Raw genomic sequence first — 13,905 nt, 5'->3', positions numbered from 1 at the left:
AGTCATAGAGAAAAGAGAGAGAGAGCGCGAGAGAGAGAGAGAGCACGAGTCAAGAGCCAAGAATGGATTTCTTACCTCCCAAGTCAGTGCCCTAACCACAAGCCCAGCTATTCTTTCTTGCTAATGTATTGGCATCTGTATTATAAACCTGTCTTGTGAGCAATGAAACCAGTTAGTTGTGATCATCTGAACAGCTCAAACCTGGTGATACTACAGGCAGGCTAGGCAGCAGACTTACGCTGCTCAGAAACTCAGCTGCATTACAGTCGGGGGATAGGTATAAATACAACAGAGGGCATGCACTTTGAAATGCGTTTCCACTCAGGCAATTAACTGTGTGGGTGGGAACTATAGCACTGTCCCTATTTTCCCAGCGTTACTACATGGGTTTGGGATGAGAATCTGAAGACTGCATGTGTTTTAAGCCATTTCGGTTTATTTCTGTCGTATATCCTATATGTGATTACAGATCCAAAGGTGGGAGAGCAAGACAAGGGTGTGAATACTCTTGAGTCCACCTGGAAGAATTCTTGGATAGGAGTAAACTGCATTTGTCCTTTTGGCGTAAGCCACATAGTCCTGAGGATGGGAAAAACTGGCACATAGCTGGCTCATGAAGGAATGAAGGGGATCACAAGTTAAAAGATGTTGACAGACCTCAGCCAAATCTGAATCTCAGATCAGGGAAACAGGTCACAATAGTCAGTTTTTTTAAAAGCTCATTAACAGTCAGGTATTCTGTGCAGTAACTGTATAGATTTCAGCTATGGGAGCAAGTCCAAAGCATGCTTTACAGGGTCCTTTGACTCTCACTAACGTGTTTTTCCTTTTTTTCCCTGAGGGAAAGGCCAGCAGCCAAAGTCAAGTCTTTTTGTCTTGAACCCATCTGAAGAATATGTGAGGAGGAATATCTGTTCTATTTTATTTCTGGTTATTTCAGCACAGATTAGAATCATACCTGATTTTTTTAGTCCTGGCTAAAAAATAAACTGAACTTTTCTATATAACTAACATGAAATTTGATCACTTGCTTCTATGTGGAGTATTTAAGAAGACGAGGAAGGCGAGTCTGTTAATTCATTAACGTAACTCTGTTAATACTTACTGAAGGAATTAAGGCTAAAGATTAATGTTACTCTGAACACATTAAAAATCATAAGTTGTGGTACTAAAGTAACCAGAGACTGGGAGAATCTTTCATGTAAAGCTGTATATATTGTGTGCAAAAGCACAATACATTTGTGTTTAGAGCAAATTATTCTCATTAGTATTGATCACTAATTCTTCATTTTCAACCTGTTCAGTACACATATTAATTCACTATCTCAGAACTTAATGAGCCCTGCAGAAAAACAATGTTTTTCACATGTTCTGTGTTTGATACCTGGCTTTCACAGGTCCGAAACTTATTACTTCTTAAAACATATATGGGTAACATTCCCAATAATTTCAGTGGGATACAAATGGAAACTTCCAGTAGAGGCATTTTAACTAGAACCTACCATGTCCTGCCTAACTTTCCTGATAGCATTCCTGCTGCAGAAGGAAAGTTCTCATATATCGGTAGTGGGCAGAACATATCCAGTAGATGTGGTCTCCAGACAGGGACTGCCAAGAGGTTTCAGTTTACCACATCAGCCAATTACGTTTCATGCTGAAAAACAGAGAGGACTAGAAACCTGACAATGGTGGCTGCTGCACAGTAAATGGTCAAAACACAATATGAAAGCTACTGCTGAAATCAGGCATTTAGAAAAAAGATGCAAGATTTCAGAATTCCTGTGCAGCTTTAATTCAGTCTGTTATGATGTACTGTCCAATTATATAACTCTACTGTATATTTTCCATTTGACTACTATCTTAGTATTCAGTTTTCCTCCTTCTTTACTGTTCTTATTGCTGTGCGGCCTAATGTATTATTTACTCACTACTTGTCAAATCTTGTCAGAGGACAGAATTATTCATTGCTGTGGGACGTGCCGCGGTACTAAGTGCTTCATAGATATTAATTAGTTCATTTCTATAACAATCCTTTAATGCTTTTCTTTCAGAGGCAGGAATGAGGCATGTGAAGTAAAAGGTCAAAGCATCTATCGATTTTGAGTACCTAATAAAAGACAAGACAGCATTCTGCAATATTTAGTATCAAGCAGCATCCCAGCCAGACCGCTTTTAATATTACTTGGAAGTACAGTTCTCAATGTGTAACACTGCTGCAGATCAGCTCTTGACATTCCAAGCTCTTGACATTCTAGCTTAGGGCTGCTGTAGTCAAACAAAGCTTGGGCTAATGGACCCAGGTATTTCTGCTAGCCTTTATCCTGCATATGGAGGTAATAGCTGCAGAGGTTATATCTGGTAACACAAGGGACCAGTCCAGTCATTCTGTAAATGCAGGCAATTAACTCCATATTAGTTTGTACAAAAGGCATATCTGACATGTAGCAGACAGTTTAGAAGCAGAAAGATAAACCTTAATGAACTCACCCATCTCAGCTATGAGATGTGGATGTTAAGGCTAACAAGCTCCTGAGGACAAGTGACTTTAGCAGCTGCATTTTGGAAGCCATTAATGCCTTTTACATGTTCAAATTGGGCCGAATTTTGCTAGCAGTCATGCATCTCATATGTAATTAGTATATGGCAAGCATCTTTTGTAACCATATTACCTAGCTGTCTAAATGCTTACTTCACACTTGGATGTGTATAAAAATAAGCCTAAAATATGTGAAAAAAATGTTTAACATTTTAGATCAGAAAATTAAAATTAACAGGGCATGTAAAGTGCCTTCAAAACTTAACATCTACTGAGAGGAAATACTAAATTCAAGTATCCTCATAATCAGAGTGCAGAACTGCAGCAGTAGAATAACTAAAAAACACTTCTCCACATTACAGAATAGTCCAGTGTCTTTTTATAGTATCATCACGATGCATTTTTGACTCTGGGAACAAGTGAAATAAGAATGGCAAACTAGTTTGATCTCAAAATAGCAGAGTCCTCTTGCATTGTTTCAGTATCTAACCTTAGAGGATGCTGATTTTCTATGGTGCTAAACTAGAATTACAGAATCCCCAGGACTACAGAATTACCAGTTGTTTGTATGTTGGTCCCACATCTCTGTTGCTGTGCAGTCTGTGCACATTAGCCCTTCCAGAATTATGGTTCATAGAGGAGTTCATTACTATTGTTTCCTCACTGATGCTAGCTCTCTATGGCTCCCTATATCTGGGAAGAATGGTTTGGCAACTGAGGTCATAATTTTTGTTCCTGATTAGAAAGGTACCTCTCTCCAAATTACACAGATTCAGGTGGGAGAACTGAAAAAAACACAAAACCCTGTACATACTGTATCAAAGTAGGGAGGAATTAGAAAGAGTCCCCTCCTGAGCTGGGTTATGTGCTTAACCCTAAAATGTTGTACATAAAAGCAAAACTATTGCCAGGAAAAAAAAATAAATTAAAAAAAATCGAATATTGCACCAGTGGAAAAAAAATGTCACAGGCTGTAAACCACTGGTATGTGACTTCATCGTCTGTCATTGTTCTTAATCCTGTTATTGTTTTCTTTGCTATTTGTTTCCACAGCAAAATTCCAGCAGTGATAGAAAATAAATAGCAGGAAGACAGCGTGGAGTCCATCTGAAACTGCCCAGTGATTTTTTCTCTCCTAGATTGTTGCTAGAATAAGTTTTAATCCTGCAAACTTTGCTCCTCTGATATCCTCACTGAATGCCATGGGAATAGCAATGTGAGAAGGGAGTTGGCAAGCTGGACAGACAGTCACTCATTATTCAATATCCAGCTCCCTTTGGCTGCTATCACTCAGAATATTTTGTTGAATAAGAGCTTGCTTGCACATAATAATCAAATTTCCTCAGGTTTAGAATACTTTTCTATATCCATTTTGTCTTTCACTCTCCTTCTCTGCTTCTAACTTCTTTATCCATCCATCAGACATTCTCTATATAACCGCATATATTTTGAATTGATAGAAAATACCAATAGCACTAACTCCTTTGACTGCATATCAAAGCACTCTCTGTGGTTTCTGGTTCTGCTTATGATTAACTCTTCTGAATGATCTCGCTGTGGTTTTGTTCATCACACTAACACATAGAAGCAGCACTTCAGTTTATAAATAACAGAACCTATACTCTTCGGCCATCTGTAACTATCTTTGACCAGCCCCAAAGAATGCTATTATCTACACAGAATAGCTGACATACTTCAAATTTTAAAATAAGAATGTAAAAAATTGCAAGGATCTGAATTATTTTTTGAAACTTCTCTCCAAGAATAGGTAATCACTCTAAAGTCCAGTATTTCAAATATGATTGCAGAACTATCCTATTAGTCTGCACAGACCTAATTTGCCTCATTGTTACAGCAAAATTAATATGGAAAAAAAGAGCTTCTACTCTGAAAATAAAACAGTTTCTGTAACACAGGAGTTGAATCTGCCTTTATAAACATGATCTCACTACAAATATTTTATATTTTGCAAAACATACTATATAAACATAAACCTTAGCATAATGAAGTTTAAGGAATTTCTGACTTTCAGTAGAACAACATACAAGCAATAGATTTTGTATATCAATTCTGCTCTATATTATTATAAAAATACCTCTATTGATAAGTATTTGTTGGGAGGAAAGTATTGCAGTAATGGAAAGAAAGCACTACCTTATGTACTGACCAGGTATCTGGTCATATAAATGCATGTACAAAGATCATAGCATAGAGAGTATGGTAAACACTGAGTGAGATTCTGCAGTATGCTATATGATGACTCTTTTAAGAAGAAAAACAAGTCTCCAATTATTTCTTCCAACCTATGTGACATGGAATCTTTGCATATAGGCAAGTGACCTCATAGCAGCCTTCCAGTATCTGAAGGGGGCCTATAGGGGTGCTGGGGAGGGACTCTTCGTTAGGGACTGTAGTGATAGGACAAGGGGTAATGGACGACGCCTTGGGTGATATGGTTTAGTGCAAGGTGTCCCTGCCCATGGCAGGGGGGTTGGAACCTGACGATCTTAAGGTCCCTTCCAACCCTAACTATTCTACGATTCTATGATTCTAAGTGTACAAAGCCAGAAGACTTGTTTTCAGATATTTCAAATATTAATAAGTGTGAACAGAAGCTCAAATAAGAGAGAGGGGTAAAAAAGTTTAAATTTCAAGCCTAACACTTCATTAAAGCATTCACTACTCATGTCTGTGGAAGTCTATACCTGTCCAAGTCTTGTAAATCAAGATCCACAGTAAATTTAATCTGTATTCTTAAAGAAAGGTCTGGCCAAGTGCTGTCTATGAAAGAACATGTAATTTCAGAACTACTATGGATAATAATGTTAAAATTAAGGATGTAAATTCTACACTGAATTGCACTATGTGCAACTCCAATGAAGATAAAAGGATTATGTGGTTTATATATCAGAACTACTTTGATTTACTCAGACTTCACTGAAACCCTGCCTATAAAAAAAAGGATTTCTAACATCAGATTTTACAACATCTGCAGCCTTCCTGGCATTGCCAAAGTCAGGAAATGAAGACAATATGAGAACATTGTTCTAACTCCAACACTGAAGGAAATAACAATTTTGACAGAGGAGCCAGATTTTGGTTGGCTTTCACCATGTGGACAGGCAAGGGGAGGTAGTATTTTTGCCAATGAATTATTTGCTTTCCTTCTAAGACTGGTAATGCAGGGCCAAGGCTGGCTTTGTGATAGAAATAGGTGGCCCACAGAACGGAGGTGTGGCTACTGATGAATTTCACATTATCTGCTGTATCAGCATATGAAGTAGCATTGGGTCACCCTCAGTCCCCTATCAGTAACTCTAAACTTGAAATTTTGGGCAAGCCTCCCATTTTCATTACTGACCTACCCAGTTTCCAGCTGCTCCTTGATAGTTAAAGAGGCTCATCATAGAAGCTAATTCCCAAGGTACATTGACATCAAACAGCACATTTATGTCACTCCAGAAAGGAATTGCTCGCTAACCATGGCAAACTTCCTGTCAATTTCTGTCAAATCACAGCAGTTGCTTTTTAAGAACTTTCTGGATGAGGTGTTTCTATCCCGGCAAAATGCCCCATGTTGACTCTCAGCCTCAACAAGGTTTGGGCTGTGTGATCAGGGATTCTTTGCTTGGCCCTAGGGAACTTAAAGTGAACTTACCCACCTTGGTGATACATGGTGGTGGGTAACTTTTATGTTATTTGGAGAAATTTTCATGGATTTTTATGTTAAAGAAAAATCTTAACTGTTTACAGCTGCGCCCTCAAGACACACTCACAGGATGCAGCAATGCAGGATGCCTTAAGTGAGTGGCTTCAATTAGCATACAGTGCCAAAGTCGCAGATTTTGGCTAAAGGCACACAAAACTTTTGTATCAAGGGCCACTCTACATATTTGAAAAAATATTGTCTACAGAGCTAAAATTTCCTAAGTACATGGAAATATGTATTCTGCAAGAAGTTTTGATTCTAGCACTCATGTCATAATATGGTATTTTCATGGTAGATGAGCAGTAAGTGTGTTCAATTATCCCTTTAATCCTTTCTAACACTTCAATATAGAGAACACTTTAACCCTCAAAATTCATTTAGTAAGTTCAGTTATTTTCCTGGTAAGTAATTAGACAAATGTATGCAGAGCATCAGCACACCAGGTCTTCAATTCATTCTACCTACTTAACTTCAGTCTTAACTTTGCTCTCAGAAAAAAATAAAGAAAATGAGATCCGGGGGTGGGGGTGGGGGGGGGGGGGGGGGGGGGGGGTACTGATTATGGTTAGAATGCTTAATGCATAATTTGGATCCTAGATTTTCCAGCCCTAACCCCTAGAAGCCTCAGGGAGTACCTAATTTTAAACAGCAGAAGTATTCCTACTCCCAGAACTTCATAGGTGATATTTTCAGTAATGCTATTGTTTTTCCTAAAGTGGTCAACCTCAAAACATGCAAACCTGAAGATCTGATCCATGGAATAGGAGTTTCACATCCTAAATAAGCGAGTACTTGCTATAAAGTTTAGACAGATCCAAAATAAATACACAAGACTTACTGTACTCAGCTGCCTTGTGTTAATTACTCCTATCAAGTCTCAAGACTTCAGTGAGGCAGAGGAGGAAGAGACCTGAAAACTGGCATTCTTCTTGGAACACTGGTTAATTTTTAACTAGTGAAAAATAAGACTGTTTCTACAGTAAGAGTGCATTAGATCCTGCCTTTCAGTGGCAAAACAGAGCTTCCAAGCCCTCAGGCACATTATTCTCTTTCAATTGTTCATGTTGTCACTACTGTTCTGTGTACAAGAAGTAAACAGATTATTATCACTTTAAATAAAATAGTATAGTTTGCTTTCTAAAGGAGTCCCTGAAGTATTTGTGAGGCAGAGATGCAATTGCCCGTAACAGACATAAAAATATTTAGTAAACAAGCCACGTGAATAACAAAGCAAATACTTGTGGAGAGTCCCATGACATCACTTTAAACTAACTTTTATAGTAACTTGAAATTTTTAAATCATTATTACAAGTTGCATTGTTATTCCTTCACTACTCTGTAAAGATGATGCTCCTACAGCAGCTGCTGTGGTCCTGTCAACCCTCATCCTCATCCTTCACCTGCCTTTCTACCATCTCAACATGTCAAAAAACCCTTTTGTTGTAGATTGTCAAAATGACACCTCTTTCCATGCTTACTTCTGACATAGCTTCCTGACAAATGAGCAAACACTTGATTCTTAGTGCAAGAGCTGAGATTAGTTTTCCACTTCTTAAGAGGCCCCTAATATTAAGAGATCAAGTTTACAGTTACAGGTGGGCATCGGTGCCCTGGAGAGATTTTCCAAGAGGTTAGGCAGATCCAGCCTTTTCCAGGTTTTGAAGGACATGACCCATGGACTGAAGCCTTCCTTCAGCTAAGTTAGCTGTGTAACAACACAGGCTTTACAACTTGCAAGAAATTTTATAACACAGCATGAAGTCTTACTGCAAAAAGAGTTATGTTGTGATTCACTGACCAATATAAATACCATGTGACTGGAATGAGACATGTCGTGGTTTAATAAAAAAGCTCAATATTTCTTGAAAACACAACACGTGGTAACTGCTGATTAGACACTTGCAGTAGTTCTGCTCACATTTTGATTCCTTCAGAGCTTACATACATACAGATCTAACAGTCCAGCTAAAAGGACAACTCAGGGTCCTAAGGGGTAGTGGACTCAAAGTGACACAAGTAGGAGACAGTAATTTTCTCACTCTACAAAAATATATTAAATACCTTGTGGAAAATAGCTCTTTCTCATCCAGTTTCTGTAACTGTCACCCTGGGTCCCATTCTTGCATACATTTTATTTTACTGCCCAGCTCTATGGTATCACCACAAAGCTTAAACTCCCTACTGGATATAACAGAGCTAGCACTGGTAAAAGCCCTGAAGTCCTACTCTTCCTTCTCTTTCTTATGTATTGCCAAGTCTGAAGTGACAGTATCTCTTTTGAATGACATGTTAAGTAGATCATGAGTGGCATCCTTGTGTGCTTTGTGCTCTGCCTAAATTCATTTGGATAATTATATGGCTCTAGTTTGAAATTAGCCTGCTAGCATTTGCTAGAAGAGTTCTTGTTCTCTTCATAATGCCAGCCTTTTCACTTTTTTTCTCCCTTCAGCTGTTAACTGAATTTTAATGGTAGCTGAAATACATATTTCACTTTGGGGAATCCAACATGAAGAGAATTGCAACAAGGCAATCTCTTATTTTAAAGTTATGGTTTTTTAACATATATGCATATGCATGAAAAGAAAAAAAAAGTTAATCTCAGGAGTGTGTGCACCTTACATTCTTACAATTTACAACAAACACAGCTTTACTGGGGTAACTGCTTTCTGGATACTCCACGGGTTCAACATGAATCAAACGTTTATTCCCTCCCCCTCCAAAATACTGACACAAAACCTTGCATTAGCTTGAAAATAACCTGTCGTAATTTAAAATCTTGCAGTTTTATTCCTTTGATGTCTTTCCATGCAAGTATTTCACAGAACAGCAACGATACCTGCTGTGAGCACGCACCGAGTGGCGTGTGGCCTTCTTTTACCGCTGTTTTCTGATCTCACCACAAGATGGCGGTGTGACCCGTTTATACTGCCCCGTGTTTCTCCCAACCCATGGATCCCGTTCCTTTCCTTCAGAGCTCCTCAGGAGGTACTGGGGCCCTAAGTGCGCACGGACGGGCGAGGCCGCCGTAAACTGACTGGCTCAGTTTCACAAAGCCTTGCAAAGAACAGCTCGGCAATGCTCCCCACGCCACGGAGCAGCACTGGGCAAGGCTTTCACATGCGCAGGAGAACTGGGAAAGAAAGCCCGAGGCACTGAGCTGGCAATTAAAGACATTGATCCTGCTCCTGCCAGATGTGCTGAGGTTTAAAATGGCCTCAATAATCAATAGTTATTAAAATGCATTGCTTGACTCTTAAAGTTATTTGAAGCTGCATTAGGATCAGAAGTTCCTCAGTATTGCAGCATCACATCCATATTTAACTTGAAAGGCTATATTCTGGTTTGCTGGGACGTTTGCATTTCAAGGGTGTTTTCTTTTTTCAGTTTACATATGCTCTGTGTTAGCAACAAAGAGGTAGGAAAGATTGTGATAATTCCTGAGCCCATAGGTGGCAAAAAGAGAGAAAAAGGGGACTGGGGCTGGGAGAGGGAGCACAATGGAAGAGCAGGAAGAGGCTAAACAGCTTCATTACTAAAATCCTTCTAACTCCTTGTCCTACACAGTAGAAAAGTATCCTATAAACTTCTGTAGAGCTTTGCATATGACGTGAATTTAAAGGGCATTCAAAGCATCTTTTGTGCTAATTAGACCAGACAGACAGTTCCAAGTATGCTTAACATAGACATTTGAAAGACTAACACAACTGTTTCTGGAAATAGACATAGCTGTCCCACAGTGACCTGCACTGAAGTGGTGATTTCTGTTTTCATTTAAAGTGTAAGTTTAGGCAAGTTTATCTTTTTCCAGAGAAGATGGGAATAACTTAAATAAAATTAAAAAACATAAAAGAATGTGGTATTCCTACACAGAATGTTTACTAATGAAGTGCAAAACTGAAGTAAAATAAGTCAAGCTATCATCACAGAATTCAGTAGGGACGCAATAACTTTCAGGTATCTCTAAAAGCATAATATCACAACCAACCTGGCGTACTGCTTCACCTCAGGGTTAAAGTTTCCTCACCAAGTGAATCATTGACTAGCAAAACAGAAAACAGCTACTGAACAGATAATGGGCAATGTTCCAGGTTATTTTTAGGACTATTTTAGCAAGCCATACATTCAGAATTGCATTTTTTAATGATTTCTAGAGGACAGTTTGACAGGAGAAGAGCCTGCCTTAAATAAAGTAGCATAGCTCTTCTTTTCCACAATATTCAATTAAATGGTTGGCCATTAATGTAAGTCATGTTGAACCTTTGATCTACCTTTCAAAATTTCCTTACCTTGAGGTGCAGCTTTCATAAGTCAAAAATAAATTAGTAACCTTAGAACTTTAATGATAGGATTGGTTGGCAATCATGCTCTGCTATTGACTTGATGCAGAAGTTCATTTCTCACAGCTATCGAAATTCAACTGCCTCTTCCTTTGTGAATCCATTAGCAACCAAAGATCCCATATAAACGGATGTGCCCTTTTCATGGTAGTGGAAGATGTAAGGACAAGAGAGAGACTGAGCTTTAAACAACAACAGCCAAATAAGAAATAATGAAAGTCTCTCATTTGATTGTTTCTAGCGTTACTGCAACTGAGGGAAATAAAGAGTTCTCACCATCAATTGCCATAATGCATTCTGCTTTACATTACCAAGTCCAGCTAGAGGGATTTTTTAGCAAACATACTAAAATATGGGAATGCTTTTGTCTTTTCGTTGCTCTTTCCTCTTAGGTCTCATCAAACTAAACTATTAACACTTGTAGGTATTATTTCCCCTGCACTCCCAAGCTAGCAGGAAGATTACAACACTGGGAGCCTTTTAGGTCACCAGTCCTGCTCCCCAGACACATGCAGTAGGTAGGAACATCCATTCAAGCTGTTAAGCCTCAGAAGATCAAGGTTACTAAGACAATTTGGTAGCTGTAAGGATTTTGAGTTATGTTTACAATTCTGCTGGGGCAAATAGCTCTGCCCTCTCCTGGAAGCTGTGAAGCATGGGCTTTAACTGTAATTCCCCTGCACTCTTGAGTGTGACTGTGTCACGCTGGAGAAGGCTCTTCTGTGTTTTTAGGTCACTAAGATTGCAGACCCAGGCTTTCAGGCACCCCCACATTGGGCAAGGATGGCTATGGTTCCCTCCTATTGCCAGTAATATGGTTAACCATGCTTGTATTTCACCTATGTACAACTTCTACAACAAAGTCCAGTGCACTTGATAGATTTTATAGTTTGCCTAATCTGAAATCTTCTCTGTTCCTACTGTCAAGCTAATTAAATCTCTTCCTGCAGTAACTTCCTATTTCGGTTAGAAGAAACACAGAGGTTGTATCTATTGCTATGTATCCCTTGGAAAAGTAGAATCATTATGCTTCCATTTAAATCAAAGAATCTTTCACAGTATTTTTCTGTTCATTATTCTTAACAACAAACAGCACAATATTGCAATAATCAGAGGTTCATTAAAATTTTGCTTTCACTACTTACGCATGAGAGCTGTGCATGTGTTGAAGCCACTCAAGACCTCAGCACTATAAATAGTGCTGTATTGTTAGTGGATAAAAGATGAAACCAGTCTCCAGTCACTGGAGCACAGCATGCCCTATTAAATGTTAAGCTCTGCCTGTGCTAAAAGTGAAAGGCAACATGAACCGATAAACTAGTCTGCGGGTAAGGCATATGACTGGGAAGAGTTTGCTGTGACTACAGCTTCCCCAAAGCTACAGGAGCAGCAACTTACCTTTCTGCCTCTGCGATGGCGGAAGCTGTTATAAGACACTGGGTGGAAACTCCTGTACGCTACCAAGAGCAGTTTGCGGTCCAAGAGCTGGAAGCACACAAACTGGACCACTCTTTATACGCTTTGCCAGGTCCTTCTACAGCTGCACAGAGCAACAGAAGGTGTACTGCAGAAAGTACAGCTGAGGCTGGGAAGAGTGGCCAGGAGGAGGAAAACACAGGCTTCCAGGTCTTACTGGACGTTGTGCAGTTCCGCCCCGAAGATATCATTATTCAGACTTTTGAGGGCTGGCTCCTGATCAAGGCTCAGCATGGACCCAGGATGGATGAACATGGTTTCATATCCAGAAGCTTTACCAGACAATACAAGTTACCTGATGGAGTGGAGAACAAAGACTTGTCTGCGCTATTCTGCCATGATGGCATTCTGGTTGTTGAAATGAAGAACTCTGTGGGAAAGAATTAGAAACTTGCCCATAGTTTATTGGTGAGATAAAACCATTCTTAATATAACAAAATAATATAATTCGAGCAATGCTGTAGAGTGTAGTAAGCATGTGGCTGTATTTACACTGCAGTAAATGAAAATCTTTGTATGTATTTTTCAGTATACTGAGTTCATTGTTTGATGTGAAGTGTCAGACTGCTTGCCTCCAGCAACATATGTGTTGGAAAGCCAGGCTTTTTGAACAGCAGAGAATTTAAGCTCATTACAGCAGGAGAAAAAGAAATCTATTTGATAACATATTGAAAATAAAACACATTTATGAGTTCAGTAGGAGGAGCTATATTTCTAAGGAATAAGCTTTTGCCGTATATAGTCGTAATGATTAAAGAAGAAATAGGCAGGGTTTTAGTCTTATGGAAATTTAATCTATGTACCAAAAAATCTCTTTTCTAATTTTTGAGATGGACTTTTTCTTCCTTAGGGTCTGGAAAAGCAGACAAACTGAAGGATACTATCAGGGAAAAAAAACAACAACTATTTCCGCAGTTCAAGCTTGTATACAAAAAACCCATGAGAGATTACTTTTTAGAAGCGTGTTGCATGTTTGAAACTAGAAGAAAAAAAGTTAATCACTGACTATATTTGTTTGAAAACACAGCAAGTAGAAATTATACTTTCTGTCAAAGACAGATAATTTGAAACAAAACATTCAAAGACATTTAGAAAATTGGCTTTATTTAACCTACTCTGCTATTTATTAGCAACTGAAGAAAAATGTAGTGTTTACAAATACTCAAAAGATCAAATTCTTCCTTGTGAACCCCTGGTAATAAAAAGGCATTATTCTAGCATGGATGCCTTTATTCTTTTACATTTTAAGTAGTCATCTTGTTCAGATGAATGTTTTATTCTTCCTGCTGCTTGACATTTTAGACCAAAATCCCACACTTGGTCTTCAAAAGCAAATTTTTCTGGCTATGTCTAGCCCAACTCTACCCATATGAACATGGGCTCTGTGTGACTCATTTTAAGCGCAGAGGTTCCTTAATACAGGCACACGTTTAATTTTTGTCCCAGTGTCTCTCATTTCATGAGAGTGATAGATAACGAAAAGAAAAAATCCATGCACTGTATCAGCATCTGGTCTTCTCACCATTTAAAAAAAATAATGCTGTAAGTAAGTTTGTAAATTCTCAAACATCTGAGAAGATCTGCAGCTGCAAGTTGAGCTGCCTCTTTTTATGTGTACTGCAGATGAGTATGACTGCTGTGCTATGAATAGTAAAGGAATGTGGAATGGAAGGTGCCAAGTTAAATACAGACTCTTTATCATAGCCATCTGCTCTTTGGACAAATCAAAAACATACTCAAATGAAACTGAATCCAAATACAATTTTAAGAATATGAGAAAAATCTTATGAAGAAAACTTGGGCTCTCACTAGCTGCAGCCAGAGAGTTCCTTTAGTTTAAAATGAAA

At 38.7% G+C, this 13,905-nt stretch overlaps 1 protein-coding gene and 1 long non-coding RNA gene across 2 annotated transcripts; one reads left to right on the top strand and one right to left on the bottom strand.

The window, feature by feature from the left end:
* Positions 1-1,803: 1,803 nt before the first annotated feature.
* On the bottom strand, positions 1,804-9,024 carry LOC133222426 (uncharacterized). Its single transcript, XR_009728289.1, has 3 exons — positions 8,975-9,024; positions 2,183-2,385; positions 1,804-2,107 (listed from the first exon to the last, which is right to left on the bottom strand). It is a non-coding gene; the product is annotated as an uncharacterized LOC133222426 (long non-coding RNA).
* A 1,723-nt stretch (positions 9,025-10,747) lies between these two features.
* Positions 10,748-13,037, top strand: HSPB3 (heat shock protein family B (small) member 3). The gene has a single exon (XM_061372104.1). It carries the CDS (start codon positions 11,996-11,998, stop codon positions 12,443-12,445), a length of 450 nt encoding a protein of 149 aa, XP_061228088.1. The 5' UTR covers positions 10,748-11,995; the 3' UTR covers positions 12,446-13,037.
* Positions 13,038-13,905: the final 868 nt, after the last annotated feature.

The sequence above is a fragment of the Neopsephotus bourkii genome, unplaced genomic scaffold (assembly GCF_033783945.1).
Source record: "Neopsephotus bourkii isolate Nb327-2 ecotype Australia unplaced genomic scaffold, CSIRO-AGI_Nbou_v1 NB_1594, whole genome shotgun sequence".
Taxonomy (NCBI): Eukaryota; Metazoa; Chordata; class Aves; order Psittaciformes; family Psittacidae; genus Neopsephotus; species Neopsephotus bourkii.
Note: the sequence above shows the minus strand (reverse complement) of the source record. Positions and strands in the feature narration are given on the sequence as shown.